The following is a 20,768-nucleotide window of genomic DNA, read 5'->3' on the forward strand; positions in this document are numbered from 1 at the left end:
CCAAAATATTAAAATATATGCCCTACAATGAATTTTAATATGTTGAAATATTGAAGCTATTTTTGGATGTGTTAGACACGCATTTATCTCCAAAGAGCTCGAATGTAATTAAGCTGAAGTTATTTACACATGAGAAAACTCAGCAGAGCTATGTGGGAGTCAGAACCCCCATGAATGGGACAGACAGGAAGCGTCACATCTTTGCTCCATGTTGGAATTTTTCAACAAGTTCCTACAAACCAACTTTTGACCATGAAAATTGCTTTAAAGCAAGAAAACAACACTAGGACTTTATCTTTTGTAATTGTTACAGACCACAAAATCCACTTCAAAAAGAAACATCAATGAAAGCCAACACAATCCCATGGAACTACTCTGTTTTGACAATAAGAAATTTTTGGAGAACATTCACTGGCACACTTCCAAGCAGCTCTCACTGCAAAAACTGATGTATACTTTGACAGTGATAGTAAAGATAGATTTTTGTTCTAAACATCTCTTTTCTCCTCAGGGTGATGTAGCCTCATGTTATAGAGAGTAAAAGAAATGACAGTAACAAGTTTAGCTCGTGGAAATGCAAGTGTATATTCCAGTTTAGAGTCTGAAGGGGGATGGGAAAGACACTGATAAAATACAGAGGGGGAAAAAATTAGCTGGGAAACTGGAAAGTCTTTTCACCCTGCAGAGCACCTACAACAGTGTCTTAGAATGCTGCTGAACCATCAGAAGGATGTGAAGAGACCTCTTTTCACCATTTGTCCTGGTTTTGCATGGGAGGAATTTAGGGAAGTTGTGGGGGGAAGAGAAGTGTTCTGAAGGGTTTGTTTTGATTCTTACTACTTTTTTTCTTCCTTTTAGTTACTGTTAATTAAATTTTCTTTATATCCTTTTAAAGTTTTGAGCCTGCTTTGCCTTTCTCCTAATCCTGTCTCCCAGTAGGAAGTGACTGGCCAGCACTGAACCCACCACACTCATTGGTGAATTGGCTGGGAAATCTAAAATTGGTGAAATCTCTAATTGGTGAACCAAAACCACTACACCATGCCAGCAATTTTTTACTTAGAACTTTTACCTTTCCACAACATCCTCTCCATTCCAGCAGGTTGAGCTGTCTCTCATCACCAAGTCTCCATCACAAAGCCTTTCTGCTATGGAGGCATAAAAGGTTCGGGAGCGCTTCATGTAACTGATGAACTCTCTGCAAGGCAGGAAGAGCACATTTAACAACACAACAGCAAACTCAGCACTCAATTAAACCCCCTGCAGCCCAGCCCTCCATCACATCAAGGCTTTGGAAAATGAGTAATCTGAATTAATTTCTACTTCTAGTGTATTTTTACTCCTTATAGATCATGCAGTTTTACTTAGTCTGGTGTCAATACACATAATTACACACCTAAAGGGTGCTTCTAACACGTGGTGGTAACGTGTCTCTCACCAAATCTGAAAAAGGCCACGCCTACTCTTTATAAACAGATTAAAAAACACTGAGAAAACATCATCATAAAAGGCATGGCCAGTACAGACAGTGTATTTCTGATGACTGTGTACGGAAAAATGCCTTGAGGGCAAACTGCTGCCTCTTTTATAATCTCATTATACTTACAATATATACCTGGCAGGTAGCCATAAAAAAAAAAAAACAACTAAAATTGTATTTAAAAAATTAAATTAAAGAAAAAAAACTAAAATACCAAGTGTTAATTCAGCACCCAAGTGAGAGGATTTCAGAATGAGGAATTACCCTGCTGCACTGCTTTAGAAGCAAGCCCCTGTTTGGTGTGTTACAGATCTGGAGAACAAGATTCAGGACACAACCTGAGCTGGAGCCATCAGTGAGCTCTGTGCCTGTCTCAGAGCTCCTGGGGAGCCCACAGGACTCGTTCTGGTTGCAGTGTTTCAGCCTGGCAGGCACTGCAGCTGGATGGAGCTCAGCACAAACCAGTCAGGATTCATCACTCCTTAGCAGGAGCTTCAAACAACATCCAGGCCCACTGGGAAATATCCATCCCTGCCATCTCTCCCCACAGCTATCTCTACACCTTTATACTTTCTCAAAAGTGTTTAACCACCCCATTTACCTTCTGTGATGAAATCCTGCTCTAGATAAATCAGTCACCACATGATAAGAAACTAACTCAGCCTAATATAGCAGGAAAGCTGGGATTTAAAGCAAAGAAAAAAGCAGGAATTTGGGGGCTTACAAAGAGGTAATCAGCATTTCTACCTCTTGAGTACCAGCTTACAAACATGAACTCTGAGTATTTCTAGAGTAAAGCCAAGCCCAGCCAGAACAACCTAAGAGGATCAGTTCCAAAAGGAAACACAGATGCCAAAGATTTTACAGGTTCTAAATCAGAGTCTTCTTTGAAAGAGGAAACCAGCACCCTTGTAAGAGCCTAAAGCTTGCCTGACTCAGCTCACCCCTAGAGGTCTGAACTCCTTTGCTTTCTCAGCAGAGTGGGGCTCTGACATTTCAAAGCAGTATCTGAGCAAGTGCAGAGTTCTCTGTCCCAACTCCAGTCTTACTGAGTGAAAATATTTACTTTTCATCACTACAAAACTAAACATACTAGGGGAGAAAAGCAGTTTTTCCCAGTGTCCCACAATGTGAAAGCAGCAATCAAAAGTGTTCCAGCTCCTAGATTGCAGCTGGAGGTGAGCTAGGTGTAGAGACAACAAAGGATGTCACCTTGTTTTCATTCTTACCGAGAGATTTTTTTCAAACTTCTTGATTTGTCATTCTTTGAAGCTTTCAGAGGCAGAGAACTGGAATAGGCCAGGGAGAATAAGCATCAATCAGGAGAGGTTGGGGAGCAGGGGAGAAGCAGGAATTCAGGCAAATGAGGAAAAGAAAAGAAAAACAAAAGAGAAAAGCAAAAATTATTTGAAAGAAAGGTCATCAAGCACATGCATAGGACAATATAAGAAAATAAATAAGAAGGAAAATTATCATGAGATTTTTGCCAAGTATACATGCAATCGAAAATGTCAATTCAATTCTGGAAAAAAGTACAACTGAGACTATTTGTCTCAATCATTTTCAAGTAAGAGCAGAATTACAAATGCAGTGCACGCAGCAGAAAGCTGAAAATAAATTTAGTGGTACTTAAATTCAGCATAACTGATACCAAATGGAAGGACTGTAAATACATGAGGCTGTACAAGAAAACAATGGCAAACAGTTTAGGATGAGAACCACGGCAAGGGGCATACAAACCAGTAGCATTCATGTTCTGGTACAATGAGCAATTTACTGCCTGTTAATAAATAATATAAATACAGGTATTTTTTGCTGTTCTGGGATTGCACCACTGGAAAAAACACCCAACTCTGCAAAACTGGAGATACAGATTTTCAGGCTACCTCGGAGGAAGAACTGTGGAAATAACCCTGGTGATGATTCAGTGTTTTGACTGGAGAGAGCAGCCTGAGGACACGCTGCAGAGGATGCAGCTCTGCCATCACAGCTCTGGCAGTGGCCACAGGACAGCAGGGACCTGCCCTGGCCAGCAGGGAGTGGCACCTGCCTGCAGGAATTCCAACACAGCCACCCAAAAAACCAAATGAAAATTTGTAACAGGGAAAATCTGGATCAGCTGAAACTTCAGCCCTGGCCAGTGGTTCATGTGCATCTGACATTAATAATCTGGTTTGTACTAGCACTTTATTACTCAAATGTTAATAAAATCATGTGATGTCTGACCCAACAGATAGTTTATTTTAAATGAAATAGATACCATTGACTTCAAACATTCCCAAAGGAATTCCTAAACGGCTGATTTTAAGATATATAAAAGATCTGTAAATTCATGGCATAAAGAAATCCCAACAAAATGTAATTTCAAAGCCTTCTTTCTCCAGTCAGGGACCTAGTATGTTGTAGTTCTTTGTTAAACATGTTTTATATACAGCTCTGTAAGCAGTCAGTGTTTAGTGGTTTGAAATGTTCCATGGAGCAGAGATGCTAAAGGCAGGTATTCAACTTTGCTGGGAGACCAGACCCTGACCAGAACAGCTCTTTGTGCTGAACTCAGCAATAACATTCCAATTTACTGAGATTCTGTACATGCCATTTCCATTCCCTGGACCATCATCTGGTTTCAATTTTCTTGTCATCTCCATTACATGTTATAGTAACCTCCACATTAAAAAAATTACTACAGCAGCAACGCTGCCAGTTGCAGTTAATCCCCAACTACGATTGTGTAATGGTAAAAAAAAATAATAATCAATTTTATGCTTTCCAGTTTAATCATAGGAAATGGTTTCTTGCAAAATCATGCAACATTTATTCAAGTTTCAGCTTCTTTCATTATTGTCCCTGACACTTAAGTGATGCATAACAAAAAATATGCAGGAATGGAATGCAGAGTAAAATCAAGAGAGATGGGAAATCTCCCAGGAACTCATGAGAGTAAGAGGAGAAGAAAAGGGTTCAACTACTGCAGAAAAGGATCCAGTTGCTCTGTGCAGACCTTGCAGATCTGGCTCTGCAGAACAGTGAAGGGTGAGGAGGGCTGGTTGCAGCCAAACTCCTCCCCTGAAGAACCAGGTCAGGCCAAGGGGCAGCACTGAACATTGTCCTGCACCAGCAGCCCTGGCTCTGCTCCACAGCTGAAACCAGAGGCTCTCCAGCTCCTTGGAAAAGGAGCCTGATTTTTCACATGGCCCAGCAGAGACTCAGCACCTCTGGAGCAACACCAAGGGCACCTCTGAGCAGGTTGTACACCAGACAGGAGAGGCCACTTGGTTGTGGTTTCTCCTCCAGATGTGCCAACAGCCACAGAGGTTCTTCTCTCTGAGCTCAGGAATGCTCTGACACATGAAGGAACAAGCCACAGCTTTTCTGTTTACTTGGGCAGTGTTGGCTCATTCCTTCTCTTTTTCCTCCTTACCCTAAAAGACTGGAGTCATGTTCCATCCTCCCCAGGATTGTATGGAAGGATGTCCATCACCCAGACCTACAGACAGACTCAGCAGGGCCAGGGTGACCTTGCACCTGAACTGACAGCAGCTGACATTATTGCTCTCCCTCTCTCAAAATCACCACAAGGAGGGGCTTCACGAAAGACTCATGTAATTACTCTCATCATCTGGTTCCTCTGCAGCAATTTTCTGTCACTCTAAGTGCATTTTACACAACTCACTGCAGAAATTATTTAACCCATGTATTACAGATTTTTATTACCTTAAATTGATTTTTTATTGATATCATATGTGATTAAATGATGGAGCATGAACAACACAGTGATGCAGCCAACCACTGTGTCTTTCACTCTATGGTTTCACAATTGTTTCCAAGAAGCAGAAGTACAAGCTTCAGGCAATGTGCTTTATAGGAAGTTGTGGAGAACAGCTTCAGATTTTCCACTAATTACTATTTATGGCATATTTCCATCATTCATTTTTGGTGCACAGGCTCTCCACAATACCTATCAACACTGTAATTCAGTAATTTTTCATGCTAATTATATAAGCAGGGACTTAGTTTAGATTTTTTGGATAAATTAATTTTCAGTGTGCAGACCAATTCTAGCAAACTGTCTAATTTAGAGCACATTAGTTTATTTTCTTTTCCATCTACAAGCCTTACATTTTAAAAAGTCAATATCCAAATAATTCTAAATGGTTGGGAAGGGGAGCAAGCAGATCATCAAGGTGAGAAAGAGCAGCTTTTAGGCCACTGAAGACACAAATCTACAACTTTTAAAGAGATCACCTGTTGACACGTTGGCAATTCTGGCTTTTGGGCTGCCAGTGTTAAGCCCCAGCCAAGTCAGTGAGTTACACAGAAGATGGCCCAGGGCTCTGTGCTGTTAAAAGTCTCTTTCAATAATTGTACTACAACTGTTCCTTGGATTTTTGTTGCTGAAGTCATTAATTTAATATCTGTAATGATCCTTTTTTCTGATTTGCATGGTAAAAATTGATTAACTTCAAGCACTAGCACAAACTGTTATGGTTTGCCTTTCAATTACAAAAGAATAAAAAATTATCACTATCACTCAAAACACCTTGCTTGTTGTTATTACTTTTATCTTTTAAAACAGTCTTTGTTCCATTCATGCAAGCTGAGAATTAAACCAGAAATGTATCAAAATCTCATGTTCACAACTGAAATGCCAAAACCCAGGCTGGGGCAATTTTAACAATAAACAATTTTAACATTGCTCCAGTCATCCACTTATCCAACAGGGATACACACAGACTGCCTGGGCAGTTTAATGCTGCTTTTGGATGGAGATAAGCCCAGCACAACCCCACTGATGGGGCTTGTTCCAGATTAACTCTGCTTTACACAGGACAAGGTGCAGCCAGAAACAGGCACTGGGGGTTTATGGCAGCTTGCTCTGACATCTACTCGTGTATTGTGAGTGGGATTGCAAAAAGGAATCCTCTCCTAGCAAGTACAGAAAGGCAATTCAGGAGCTACACAAGGTGAAGTGACAGAGGAACCCAGGAGATGTGGGAGCAGGGACACTCCTGTCCAGGCCAGCAGCAGTACTCAGCTGTAGGTGTCTCAGATGGGACACAGCTGAAGAACAGGAGCCAAGATGCACACCAGAAGCCTAAAAAACTCCTTCAGCTCTTTGTTATGTAACCAATCAAGGCTATTCCAAAGGATTTTATCACTCCTGCCCAGTCCAGGGCAATCAGGGACTTGGTGTCAGGGCAATGAATTTTTCCTTTTCACCCCTTCCTCCATCTGCCCCTGGGTAGCTCATGTCCTTACAGACCTGGGCAGTTACATTTTCAGTACTTTAGATTCAGCTGTGGAAATCAGTTTCCTCAGACTTTGTCAAGGAAAAGCTTTCACCATTTTCAAAGAGTGATTCTGGAAATAATGAACACTTTGGTGTTAAGCAATGATACCAAGCCTGGCCTTTTTTAGAGAGACACACAGTGTGGTAGAACAGAGTCACCCGTGTGACTGCCAGTGGTGGCAGTGGCTGAAGAGCACACAGAGGAGGTGACAGAGCTGTGGCTTTGCCTTGAACAGTGCCAAGAACCAACAGCACAAATTATGAGGCTGAGGGTTTGTTTCAAAGCAACTGCAGCCTAGGGTTACCTTCTTCTATTGTTCAGGCTGGTGTGAGCCATCACAAAAGTCTGGGTTCCAGTCACCTCCCTCACTGGCACAATACTGGCTGACGACAGGTTCCCTTCTTGCTGTTTGGGCTGTCCACACACTTTATCCACCTGTAAGAAAGAAAGGGAAAGTGAAACAGGATGAGTGAAAAAAAAAAGGATCTCCAACCCCACAAAAGTTGCAGTCAGTGTTCACTGCACGAGACATTGCGAAAGGATTCTTCCTTCAAGCAGCTGGAAACAAATGCCTGGCAAAAGAAGGACCAAATTCGAAGGCAGGGCAAAGAACACCAGAAAGGCAGCAGTCACAGATTTCCCAGTGGCTACCTGGACTACAGCACACCTGGAAAGGCTGAAGGTAGTGACTGATGAAGTACTGGCAAACTCAGCGTTGATTTAGAAACATACCTGGATATTGCATTTGCAGGGTGCAACAGTGAAGGAAGGAATGATGAATCTGACTCCATGTTCTCAGAAGGCTAATTTATTATTTTATGATCTGTATTATATTAAAGAATACTAAACTATACTATACTAAAGAATACAGAAAGGACACTCACTGAATGCTAAAAAGATAATAATGAAAACTGGTGACTCTCTCCAGAGCCCTGACAAAGCCTGGCCCTGATTGGCCAAAGAGTGAAAACAACTCACAGCAGAATGCAATGGAACAATCACCTGTGGGTAAACAATCTCCAAACACATTCCACATGAGCACAACACAGGAGAAGCAAATGAGAGAAGTGTTTTCCTTTTCTCTGATGCTTCTCAGCTTCCCAGTAGAGAAATCCTGGGTGAAGGGATTTTTCAGAGAATGTGAATGCTACACCTGGAGCTTAAAGGTACATGGATTTTGGTGGAACATCTGCCTCATGCCTAAAGAGCAGAGTCTATCCAGAGTTTGAAGGGCTTGTAATGAGCAGATAACCAATTCTTCCAGCCTTTAACCAGGCCCTGTAACATCACTGAGTCCTCAATGCCCCTCCTGAAGACTCCCAGGGATTTAGTATCAGTCCAGGAGAAAGCAGGCTTGTGTTTATCCTTTCTGCACTGTGGATCTGACACTGCTTGTGTATCCTGACACATTTACTTGTTGTAACAGCTTTAAGTGACAAGAGGAAGACAAGTCCCTTCCCTTTCTAATCCACAAATGTGGATTTACCCTGTCATGTTTTACCCACACTTAAATCCCCAAGCAACATGAAGAGACCACAAAGGGAATCCTGCTCTGGGCATGGTACCCCAATGACCTGAATCACACAGAACCCATCATCCCACACAGCCCTGGGTTTGGTACCCCTTCCTCAAGCTCCCACAGTAACCAGCCAGGGTGAGGTGGATTCTTACTGCTCTGTGCCCTTTCCTGCAGCCCTAGAACCCTCACGAGTCTGCTGAGTGCTTCACCCTCAGGTGACTTCAGGTAACTTTTCTGTCCCCTTGCACCACTATCACGCAGATGTCAGCACCAGCACAGGACAATGTTCTCTGCCTCAGCCCATTTCCTCCAGGAGAACCACAACTACGTGAAGCTAAGACATCCTCCTCTGAAAAAACAACCTGGAAAACTGGAAGCTCTGTAGACATGACAGTTGCTGTCAGCTTTAGTTGTTTGAGTTCCAGCCCAGAGCAGTATAATATGCTGTGAAGAACCTAAAACTGCAGCAGTTGAATGGGAACATACTGGATTAATCCTGACACATGTCTAGCAGCAGGGTGGGAGCCAGCTGCCTCACTCAACACCAGGCACTGTGTGCACTGGTCTGGTCTCACCAGGGACTAGCACAGCACTGTTTTAAAATACAACTTTGGGAAATCAAATAGTCCGTTTCAGTCCCTTCTAAACTTATGAAAAGGAAAAAAAACCACTCTATGCAAATGAAAATATGAAACAAAAAAGCCTTTTGAACCCTTTAGAGCTGGACAGAGGGTATAACACAGCTGGAGCACATTCCTGCACAGGATGCTTTCAACCCTGCACCCCAGGCTGCCCAGGTCCCCTACAGCACACAGACCCCAATTCCCAGCAAAGGTCTCTGCAACATCCATCTCAGATTTCACCATGTCACTAAAGTTCATGTCTTCAAATTACATACACCTCAAATCTTGTCACTATGCATTTGAGACAGTTTTTACCAACTAAAATCAGAGTGGTTTGCAAAAGCAATGTGGTTCTCATATACATGACCGATGGAGAACTCCCAAGTTTCTTGTTTGTCCTGAACAAAGATTCAAAGATATTGAAATCATCATTTCTGTTGTGAATCAACAGTTTAAGCATCCAACTGAAAACACCAACTTTGTTTTGATTTGAATTTTTGGTGCTACAGAAATGAGTCTAGATTGCCCAGGTTTCAGTATTTCCTATGCCAAACCCATGCTTCAGGGCTTTCTTTTTAAGCAGCAGTAACAGTTTCCTGCATATCAAACAAAACCACACATATTTGAAGGAAAAAATTTTCTCAGGGGAAAATTTTAACCAGTTCTACTCCACTAAGAATAAAGTTGTTAAATAAAAGGGCAAACCACACTTCTTTTGTGGCACAAGCCTTTAGGTGCCTTTCCTCTCAGCCCAGCTCCCCCAGCTGTCCCAGCAGCCTCTCCTGGGGGATTATCCCTGGGTTTGGCATATTTGTTTCAGATTCTGAATGAGTTAAACAGAAATCTGACTTTTAATTTTTTTTAATGTGGACTAGTTTTCACATCTCTCCAACATGTGTATCTTTCTGCAAAATAAAACAACAGAAAAGCCTGAATTTTACCAGCTAATTTGAGCAGTCACAAAGCTGGTAGCACAAATGAGAACACTCACGTATGAAAAACCACCTCACCTTCCAAATGGGCCGTTTATAAAAAATAAGATAGTGCTGTGTAAACTGAAAAGCATGAAGCAAGCCCTAAAAAACCCAAAAAGGTGTTTTCTGGAACTGCAACATCTGCAGTCTAGTGCTGCAACTTCCCTGTGTGTTAACAGTGAGGGCCACAGAGTTTCCCTCCCATCCTAAGGGCACCACACAACTGCACTGCCAGTTTAACCCAGAGCTCCTGAATCAACCACCACCCACAGGAAAATCAGTGCACCTAGAAATGGGGACTGGAATGTCAAATTAATTAATTAATTCAAAAATTAATTAATTTAAACATTAAATTTATTTAAATTTAATTTTAAATTAGTTTTTCTTATCCTAATTTCAAGGTGTAGGACTAGGAATAATCAGGAATCAACATAAAGAATGACTGAGCCCATTTCTTGGACTTGTAAACTTAAAATAAGTCTGCCAATCTTAAATTACAAACTGACAGAAAATCATCCCTCATTAATGGCAGGACCCTGATGTCATTCCTCTTCTCTCTGCCATGAAATTTAAGCTCTGTCATCTAACAGTGAATATCTAAACTAAAAACTGGTATTCCCCCTACCTCGTTACCTTCTAAATTATCAATCATGTTCACAATTCCAACATTTTTATTCATATTAAAGCTTTTTTCTTACACAGCAATGATCCCTCTTAAATATCTGTTTTTCTAGCCACAGCTACATTTTTTTCTGCTGTGAATTTTTCTTGGTAATGAAAAGCAGAATCATATATATACACATTTTTTGACCTCTTACTATTTGTTATTTAAAAGAATGACTATTTACAATTATTACAGAGGCTTACCAAAATAAATGGAAAAATTCTCATCCAGAATCTTCTTGAACTCTTACAGCTTGAGTAACCTTAAACACTGAGGTCATATTTAATATATTTAATATAATCAAACATGGGAAAAAATGTCATGCCCTTCTGGATACCAAGAGAATCTTATCTCTCTAAAGCAGGAGACCTTTTCACTAGTCCAGAACAGTAATTTTCTTTGATTTTGTAATGGGAAGATTAGTGTTTTATAGTACAAGATTTTCCCAGTGATGGGCTTTGTGCTGTTATTATTAAAACCCTGACACATTTGCCTGCAGGTTTTTGTCCCTGGAGTTGTCCCCAGCCCAGCTCTGCACAACCCCTCTGCCAAATGACATCCCCAGCCCCAACTCCAGCCCTGCTGAGCCCCACAAGTGCCACAAACACCCTTCAAAGCAGGACTGGAGTTTGCTCCAATTCAGGCTCCAGCTGCCAAGTTGGAAGTGAAGTGAGGAAAGGGACAAACACTGAATTATGGGGAAATCAGGTTGGAGTTTTCAGACCTGCATGTTCACCAGGAGCCCCCACTTGCTCAGGGTCAGAGATGTCCTTGCATCACTCCATCACCCACAGGAAAAGAAACCCATCAGTATCATCTGTGACTTTATGCTGTCCAAGCATCAACCAGAGTTCACTCTGGAAACACAGAATCCTCTCCTTGGAGTGGCTGCCACTTGCTACCAGAGTATTGCTGTAAAACATTAATTTCCAGTGCTCCAAAGCTGAGAGGGAGCCCATATGATAAAATACAAGTCAGGGCTCATGGCTCATTGCCACTGCCTCTATCTTATTGAGCAAAATCAGACAAGAGAGCAAATAACCTCTGATTTTGCCTTCCTTTAAATATTCTCTCCCTTTTGGAGTATGTTTTCTATTAGGAGCATTTTGCTGGTAGCAGAGTTCAGCTATACATAAGCAAGCTAAGGGATTATTAGTTAATTTTCCTACAGGAGTATGTTGGCTTTCACTCATGAGGGAAGCATTCTCTTCTCTCTCATTTTGAATCTACTGAATAGTTCAATTTAAATTAATTTCCTACCAATCCTCTGAAATCCGGCAGTTACAGAAGCTGACCCTTTGACAGTAGAGATTCCTCCAAGGAGAATAGTGTTATGAATTCCTCAGGGGCAGAAAAACCTTCTGTCAGACTTCACACTTGGACACCAAAGAGTTCAGCCATAGAACCTAAATCCATAAAACATAAGATTCTGTGTGTTCTGTCTGTGGCAGAAGAGATCCTTTTAGGTACCGACACTGGGCACAGGGAGTGGACAAATTCTGCAGCAGTTCTTCAAATGAATGAAATTCTACCCCCGATAAAAGTATAAATGATGAGGATATGTGGAGTGCTGTTCTATAACAGCATTACCAAAGAGTGGTGAGATAACCTGTCCTGAGCATGCCACAAAGCTGTATCTGAATGCACATACACAGCCTTTGTTCACAGGGAGAACAGGCAAGAATTCCTGCAAAAATGTCAAATAAATACTTCACATGACCACCAGGAATTTCAAGAATTCTACCCAGTTTGTATCTAACAAACTTATACCATAAATTACAGTGCTGTTATTTTCTGCTCTCACTGCCTTTTAAAATTGCACTATTTTGCTCAGTGTATCAAACTATCCACAGTGCATCTCAAGAGCTGGAATCTTTTAAGCACACACAAGTCAGTAACTTGGTCTTTTTTGTTAGGATTATTTCAAAACATTTTTGGTCTAACTGTATATATATTTACCCAGCTGAAAAGATAAGTAGTTATTATTTATAAAGCCAAAACAAAATATCAGCAGCACCTGAGAGGTCAAATGATATCTCCTCTTCTCCTCCACAATCCCCCCTAGACTCAGAACTAATCTTCCCTGGCCTTTGTTACTTGTGACATTTGTCTTTAGATATTGACAACCTACAAAGGTTAAGTTCAATTTTATAATTAATTACAATAATCTAGCATGAAAAGAAAATTCCATTGGGAGCCAATCCAAGTGAGCCACTTCAAGAGCTCTCAGAAAAATTAGGTGACTTTAAAGATAACGTAACAAAATCAATTAAATGATTTTATTCAAATTTCCTTTTAATCACTTTTCAAATTGATTACAGTATATCAAAATGATATTACATGTTATTGTGTTTACTATTTATACCCATTCTTAAGGGAAAGCAATTATCCAAATATTCCTGGAATTTCTTTTATCATTGCAAGCTTAAAATGTAACAAAGAAAAAACCCTTCCCACTTTCAAAAGTTCCATAAAGTTCAATAACCAAGTACAAGAAGTAGCAGAGAGAAACTGTACAAACACACACAAAATAAGGAAATCCTTTCAGGGTTTGGGTGCCCAGGGTGCACCCAAAGCTGGGCAGCAATCCCTGCTGGTGCTCCCAGCGGTGGAGCAGCAAGGCTGGGCCAGCTCCTCCCCTGGGGATATTCCCTGTCCCCCTGGGAGCCACAGCAGCCCCAGGCAGTGCGAGGGGCCAGCTGCGTGTCTCAGGCTGAAAGGTGTGGCTGGGTTTGTGTTCTGTCCCCATCTGTCAGAGCTGTGCTGTTTGTGAGGGTTTCCAGGATCAGGGAAGAGATTAATCTGACTCCATGTTCTCAGAAGGCTGATATGTTTTGTTATGTTATGAGAATGCTATACTAAAACTATACTAAACTATATAAAATATATATATATATATATATCAGAAGGCTTAACAAAAATGAATAATAAAAACTCATGACTCCTCAGAGCCTCAACACAGCTGGACCATGATTAGTCATTAAAATAAAACAATTCACATGCTAGATAAACAATCTCCAAATCACATTCCAAAGCAGCAAAACAAGGAGAAGCTGAAGCTTCTCAGCTTCCCAGGAGAAGAAATCCTAGTGAAGGGATTTTTTAAAAAATATCACAGTGACAGTTCTCTGCTGTTCACTGGGCAGTGCCCTTTATCTCTCCCACAGCCAATCCTCCCTCCAGCAGATCTCTGCTGTCCATGGCCAGGGAGTATCCCTGCAGAGTTTTTGATTTTCCTAGTAAAGAACTGTTATTCCTATTCCCGTATCTTTGCCTGAGAGCCTTTTAATTTCAAAATTATAATAATTCAGAGGGAGGGGGTTTACATTTTCCATTTCAGGGGAGGCTCCTGCCTTCCTTAGCCGACACCTGTCTGTTCAAACCAAGACTCTGGACTACTCAGGCTCAGTTTGAGCTAGCCCATCAGTGAGAGCTGCAGGGCAGGGCTGACAGGCAGGAGGAATCATACCCATGGTTCAGGCAATTCCAAAAATTCCCATCTTTCCTTAGGCTCAGGTACCTCCCTACACATCTTCAGTCAAAAATTAGTATGTCACCCTTCTAGTCCCTATAGATGAGCCATGGTTTTCTCTAATTTCAGCCACGTTCAGGCATACCTGACCTGTTAATGATGCCCAAGGGCTCCCCTAGACAAGATCCCTTTCCAGCCTCCTTTTCACTAAATCCAGCCAGTTTAACCCCACCCCTGCAGTCAGTCCCCTTTGTTCAGCAGAATTCACAGGATGGCCCAGTGACATCAGGGATCAACATGCAGGGGAGGTTATTGAAAGAGGGAGTGTTTCTCCTTCTTCTGGCACCTTCTTTTGGCATTGCCGAAGACAACTGGGTAAAACAGACCCTTAGTCTGAGCCACTTGGAGTCTCACGTTCCTCTAGATGTACTCACTGCAGTTGTAATTACACCAGAACTGCAGCAATGACCATTTTAAATAACTGGCTGAGTTGACTGACACTCATTTTTCATCTCTGAACAAATAACAATTTGCAGTGAATTACAAGGAGCCTGAGCCACATTTGATCCGTGGGTAACTCGGTCACACAGTTCTCTGAACCTGCAATTCAGCTTCATTTTCAGGTTAACACACTTTTGTAGGTGGCCATCACCACTCAGGTGTTCAGGCACAAGCCCAGACATACAAAACAAACATCCTAACAGGCTTTTTGGTACAACAGAGAGCTCTCAGGGAAGTGGTTTGTCTCCAGGCTTTACATAACCCAAGCAGAATTGCTTCTCAGCAGTTTTCATTAATGACTGGCATTATACAGGATATCCAAAAGAGGGCAAGAAACAGCAGCACAGAGCAAGAATAGATGTCATGCTCACAGGTCTGACAGCTCCTGGTCAAAATCTCCCCTTTCTCTGCAGGTGGAGATGTCCTAAGAACCAAGTTTCAGGAAAATAAATGGGGGAAACATTCCCTAAGTGAAAGAATTTACTCCAAATCCCTTGTGATAAACTGCTTCTGCTGTTCTAAAACTGACAGCTGAGTATGTTCAGGGGATAATTAAATATGTTATACATATAACAAATATTGGTTATTACATATACACATATGCATGAAAGAGGGACAAGAGCATTCCTCTTAGGCATGGCTGATGGTGCAAATGTAAACCAGCACTTAAGATACATGAAGTCATGCCTCTCCCATGTATTTATAAGAGCACTTAAATCAACCCTGAAAACATTTGCCAAAATAGCAATCAAGAGCAGTAAAAACCATCAATTTCCAGCAAAAATTTTAAATCCTTCTATGATTATTATTTTCTGTTCATCATTACTGTAAGCATTTCATGGGACAGGCAAAATGCCGGAGCTTTCTCCAAACAACATCATGAAAGCTGCCTAACAAAAATATGTAGGAAGTCAGAAGGTCATTATATACTTTCACATTGTCCTATTAGACAAAATAATACTGTAAGTTTATGCAATCATTAAATCAACATGTCAATAATAATGTCAACACCTACAGAGAAAGAATAACCTTCCATTTTGTGTTTAACTAATGCAATAATTACAAAAGACTGATAAACACATTCAATTCTTTTTTCATGAGATATATCATTTCAATTACAATTTACACCCCAATTTGCTGACAGTTGCTGTCAAAATAAACATATTCTCTCATGCCTTTTTTCCTAAACACAAATAAGTGACTTTAGATGACTCTGAAGAATTCAGTAACTATCCAAGACCTGTAGCAATAGTAGACAGCACAATTATCAGGGCAGCAGCAGCCACCCTTTTATACAAATACTTAGAAGACATTTTTCACATTGAGACAAGAACATCACATTTATCAGCAAATTCTCAGACTTCTCTCCTGTCTCCCAAGGACACCACTGCTCGTGCAGTAGAGGTGTTTTGCTTACAGTGGGTACCAAATCAGCCATTTCTGTGCTCCTTTGCCTTAGGACCTCAGGAAGGTTCACCAGCAGAGAGGACTGGGAGCCTGCACAAGGGAAAACCTGCAGCCTCCCCTGGGCCTGAATTATCACACCTGGGTCTCAGCTGCACCACCAGGCTTCTGATTTCTGAGCATGTGTGGCAGGCAGATTGCCCTGGTACCCGTGGGGAAAGGATGGATGCTTTAAGCGTTCCCTGCAGTAATTAATTAAAATGTGGGTCTGTTGGGACTATTAAACCAGCCATGTCACTTCACTGGCTGAGCATTTCTGCGGCTGAAACCTCTGAAGATACCAGATCTGCAAGTTTAATTCCAAAGCTCAATCAGGCCTTTAAAACTCTACCTTTGAATATCAGAACAGAGATCTTTCCAGCAAGACAACAACAAATTTACTAGTAAGGGCATCTTGTTTTGAACTTATAAACCACTTGTTAAATAAAGGAAACATAGCCCCAAGAAAACTCTGAGACTGCCTGCTCTGCAGGATTCATCCTGGCCGTGCTCAGGTGCAGGATGGTCCCACTGTGCCAGATCTGTGCTGCAGCACAGGACCAGCCTGAAAACAAGCAATAAAGATGCTAAGAACACCATCCAAGACCACAGCTCCTCATTTATGGTTGTCAGGCCTTTTTAATTCTAAACTTTATTTGTGATCCGTGCTTTCTTAAAACAAAAGCAACAGAAGGATTTACTTTAAACCATTTAATGTATTTTTATAGATAGCCAAGGAGTTTTGTCATTATTCACAAGCCTAGGAATGATTTCCTCACTGATGTCACACTGAAATTTGTGAGATGCATTCATGTATCTCTCTCACCCATTTCTGATGAAGTTCTGCAACAAGGGCGAACAAAAAACAGCCTTTCTTTCAACTTGAGATTCCTCAGACTTTCTATACAATCTCAAAGAACATGAAGGAAGTTGGACAGAATGTTTTTGAGCTTGAAGGTAGTGAAAACTTCACATTATTACTTTTAAAAACACATCATAATCCAAAACTAGTCTCCTTTTACAATGTTATGTCTTTCTTAAAGAGAGACAAATTCAAGAAGGGCACAGAGTGGAATCAACAGTGAGTTACAGTCACTGCAATAACTGTGATTGCATTCATTTCACAAAAACCTTTTGCCAGTGACTGACTGGAAAAGAGTTACCAGCTCTGACTACAGGCAGAGTTAATGCCAGCAACATTGTCAAGAATCAATCATGCTTTATCAACCATGCAGTAAAGCTGCACATTAGGCATTAGATCGCATCAAAAGCAGCATGGTGAACGTGTGGAACAATCAGCCTCCTGAATGCAGAAAACTGACAGAAAATCTGGATGCTCAGCACAGAACCTGAATTTGCATGGAAAAGATGTCGCAAAAGGGCACTGGATTGGGGATGAGGAAACTTTTACTGAGCCAACCATACTGGTGAAATCTAATGGTAGTACAGAGTATTTTACAAATTATGAGCTTCCCTTCTCTCCAGCACTGGCAGGGGCACCCCAGAACACTGTGCCCAGTCCTGAGCACAGCCTGACCCCGCTTGAGCACAGGGGTTGAACTAGATGACATTCCAAAAGACAATTAAGAGCAGGGAATTTAAAATCTCTATGCTGGACATGTGGATCCTTATTGCAGCACAAGAAATCTCAGGACAGGACCCAAACCAAGCAAGCACCCAAAGCAGAAGACAACAAAAGGTACAAAAGTATCCCCAAACTTCTACATTTTCTTCCACGTTTAAGTAATTTACTAAATTATCCTCACCCTGCTAAAATCAACAATGGAAGACTAAGATTCAGTGCTTTTGTTTCCTGCCTCTGGAAGGCACACAGGGCTGCCCTTCCTTAGAGCACACTGCGTGTTTAAGCCACTGCATCAGGAAAAAATACCAGATAAGAACCGGAGGCAGGAGAACTCCCCAGACCGATGGGAATTCAGTGCAGTCAAATTGCTGTTGTTCAACACCAGTTCTAAGCACTTCCAAAGAGAAGAAAAAGCAATCTGAACTGCAGAGGGGAAAATAACAAATTCAGACAGCTCATGATCAATAATAAAAAAAAAAAATCAAACAAAACACTATGTAAAAGCACAGTGAAAGTTCTCTGCCAAGACTTGTCTGTGTAGCAAACACCACAGTGCAGCATTCCCAGCACAATGACATGCTCCATGAGACCACTACACTTGTAGGAAGTGCTCTATTCACTTCCAGTCTTTAATGGCATTTATCAACACTACACCCTTCCCACCTTACAGCCCTCAGCTCAAGGCAGGCAGTAACTTTGTATTTTTGTCCTCATTTCTCAGACAAGGATGCTAAAGCAGTGAGATTAACAAAAAATCTAAGAAGAAACCACACAGGCAGGCCTGGAACTGACCAATTCCTGACAACCAATTTCCTTCTTTGACAATTAAATCACATTCTGAGTTGCACAGCTTTGGCAAGCTGCCTGCATGTTTAGACACTTGCCTGTCTCTAACTTGTAGATTTGGGCTAAAATCTCAAGAGCTGGTTTCACAAACATCCCACTGGGTCCGAGGCTGCCCTGCAGACCTGAATGTGCACACAATCCAGGCATGATGCTCCCAGCTCCTGTCCAAGACCACCCAGCAGCCCGGCATAGCAACAGCAGTTGGCAGTCACCACTGCAACCCAACTTATTGTTCAAGGCTGTAATTAAACTGCCCTGAATATGCAAACTTGTTTCATTCACTGTTTCACTTGCCCAAAACAGGAACTGGAAGCAGTTGATTTCAGCTATGTGGTCTGTGCTCATCTGCCTTTCAAAAAATGCACTGGATTTTTCATTAATAACCTCTATTTCTTTACTTCCTTCAGTGCAGCAGAAAAGAGTTTAATTTCCCTTTTTCTCTAGCCTCTTGAGCACGACTGGCTCAAAACGAACCTAAATTAAGCCACTGGTCCTTTTAATAGATGTGCCAAGAGACACTGCCCTCAGAAAGCTGTCCCACAACAGTGCAGAACAAAAGAAGAGGAAAAAGTAATTTAGTGTTTAGGTGGCTTCGTTTGAAGGCCATCCCTCTGCAAGCAGGGAGCTGCACTGAGGGTGGGGAGGCAGCAGGGACACAGCCAGAGCTGCAGGGCACACAGCCCTGCCTGCCCCTCAGACAGTACACCACACTGCTCCCACAGCCCTAACAGCAATTGCAACTTCTAAATAACTTCTCTGAGAAATGAGTTTTGGAGAGCCCATCACTGCCCTTCTTTACAGCACCTTCACTGGCATCTCCAACTAAATGTCATTTGCAGATGATTACTGCAAAGCAGCAGAGCATCCCCCATCCTCCTTATTCCATCCTCACAGCCCGGTGCCCACAGCTCACTCAGCTTTCATCCTCTGGCCTCCTCATTTATGTAGGATGACTAAAGAAATCCCTTAAAAGTATCTATCAAGGTTTTGATCTTGCAGGTCCTGGGGTATATTCTCCCAAATGCAGCCAATAAATCAGTCAAATGCTTAATTTTCAGCACCTACTGGGATAGAACTGAAGGAGACATGCACATGCTCTTGTTTAGGAGCAAGCTCTTGAAGCAAGAGCATGGTAGAGCAGTGAGAATAAAAGTCATCAGCTGGTTGCAGAAAAAAAAATTAAAGCAGGGGAATAGAGACATACCTGGGGTCAGTTAATTACCACATAATCTACCATAGTTACCATTTCATTTTCAGTTTTGGACTTTTGCAAGGCAACGTGATTAGATATAGGCAAGACACTTACTTGTACAATCTTGTACACTTGGGGCCCAGTTTGGCCTGGTTTTGTGCTAATTGGTTCGTTATTAAAATCTGCTGAAAGCATCTTGAGAGTCCTTTAAACACGACCACTTTCACTATTCAATATGCATCCAGGATAAATAGAATAATAACTGGAATACAGCAAACAGCAGACTCAAACCCTTCAGCCACAGTTTATCAAACACCAGCAAATAGCAGGCTGATAGTTGTTTTCCTAAACAAAAACTGTAAAAAATTGCTAGTCCCACTGTTTTCTGATTGGTAAGACCAGATACAACAAAACCTGTCACCAATAATGAGACAGAGAGAGAAAACTGAACAATGAGGGAGAATAAACTCTCTCCTGAATTCCAGATGTTTCAGTGTCTCTTGGAGCCCCAATCTCAGATGTCTTGGGTTGAGACTACTTAATATAAGAAATGTAATTTGGGATGGGAGGGCAGTGCTTGTAGCAGACATTTTTTGCTACCTTTATATAAAGCTGTCTGTCTGCAATAGCATGAATGGGAATCAAGACCGAACTCATTTTCTTTTCATAACCATTAAAAAATAAAAAATTAAAATCTCAGCAACCTAATAAAACACATGGGAGGTTAAAAAGTAAAACTGGCTTGTTACAGGTCTTAATATAGAATGCCTGTAATAATGAAAATGGTAAATGAAAAGCATGCTGATTCCTGTTATTCTTTGAGCTAGACCATGCCCTTGGGTAGTACATGAAACCCCAGAAATGCAAAATATGAAAGTAATAAACATACAATTGCTCCAAACTTGATAATGATCTCTGTGAAACAAAATCTGAGGATTTTTGGTAGGCTTTGATGATTCTGAACATGGAATTAAGCTGAATGTATTTTAAATTAAACCTAAAATAAAAACAGCTGCTGGAAAACATGCATGACCAAATTCCTCATCTGAACACGTGCTGCTTTTGGCTATTTTCTTTTACATTTTCAAACTTCACTGGCATTCCATATATTCAACTCAAGTATGAAGCACAGTGCAATAGCTACTGCTGGCATCCAGTTAAGCCAATCTAATTTTATAGAT

At 41.3% G+C, this 20,768-nt stretch overlaps 1 protein-coding gene across 3 annotated transcripts in view; it reads right to left on the reverse strand.

The window, feature by feature from the left end:
* LOC121364104 (glypican-5-like) overlaps positions 1–20,768 on the reverse strand; it is a 343,722-nt gene that overhangs the window by 220,157 nt on the left and 102,797 nt on the right. For 2 of the 3 annotated variants that reach the window (XM_041487094.1, XM_041487096.1), the window contains exons 4-6: positions 7,073–7,203; positions 2,710–2,769; positions 1,073–1,198 (exon numbers count right to left, since the gene is read on the reverse strand). In XM_041487094.1, the coding sequence (XP_041343028.1) occupies positions 1,073–1,198; positions 2,710–2,769; positions 7,073–7,203 (317 nt within the window). The remainder of the gene's footprint in view (positions 1–1,072; positions 1,199–2,709; positions 2,770–7,072; positions 7,204–20,768) is intronic. The other variant, XM_041487095.1, reaches the window with a different exon arrangement.

The sequence above is a fragment of the Pyrgilauda ruficollis genome, unplaced genomic scaffold, assembly GCF_017590135.1.
Source record: "Pyrgilauda ruficollis isolate IOZ18807 unplaced genomic scaffold, ASM1759013v1 scaffold79, whole genome shotgun sequence".
Classification (NCBI taxonomy): domain Eukaryota; kingdom Metazoa; phylum Chordata; class Aves; order Passeriformes; family Passeridae; genus Pyrgilauda; species Pyrgilauda ruficollis.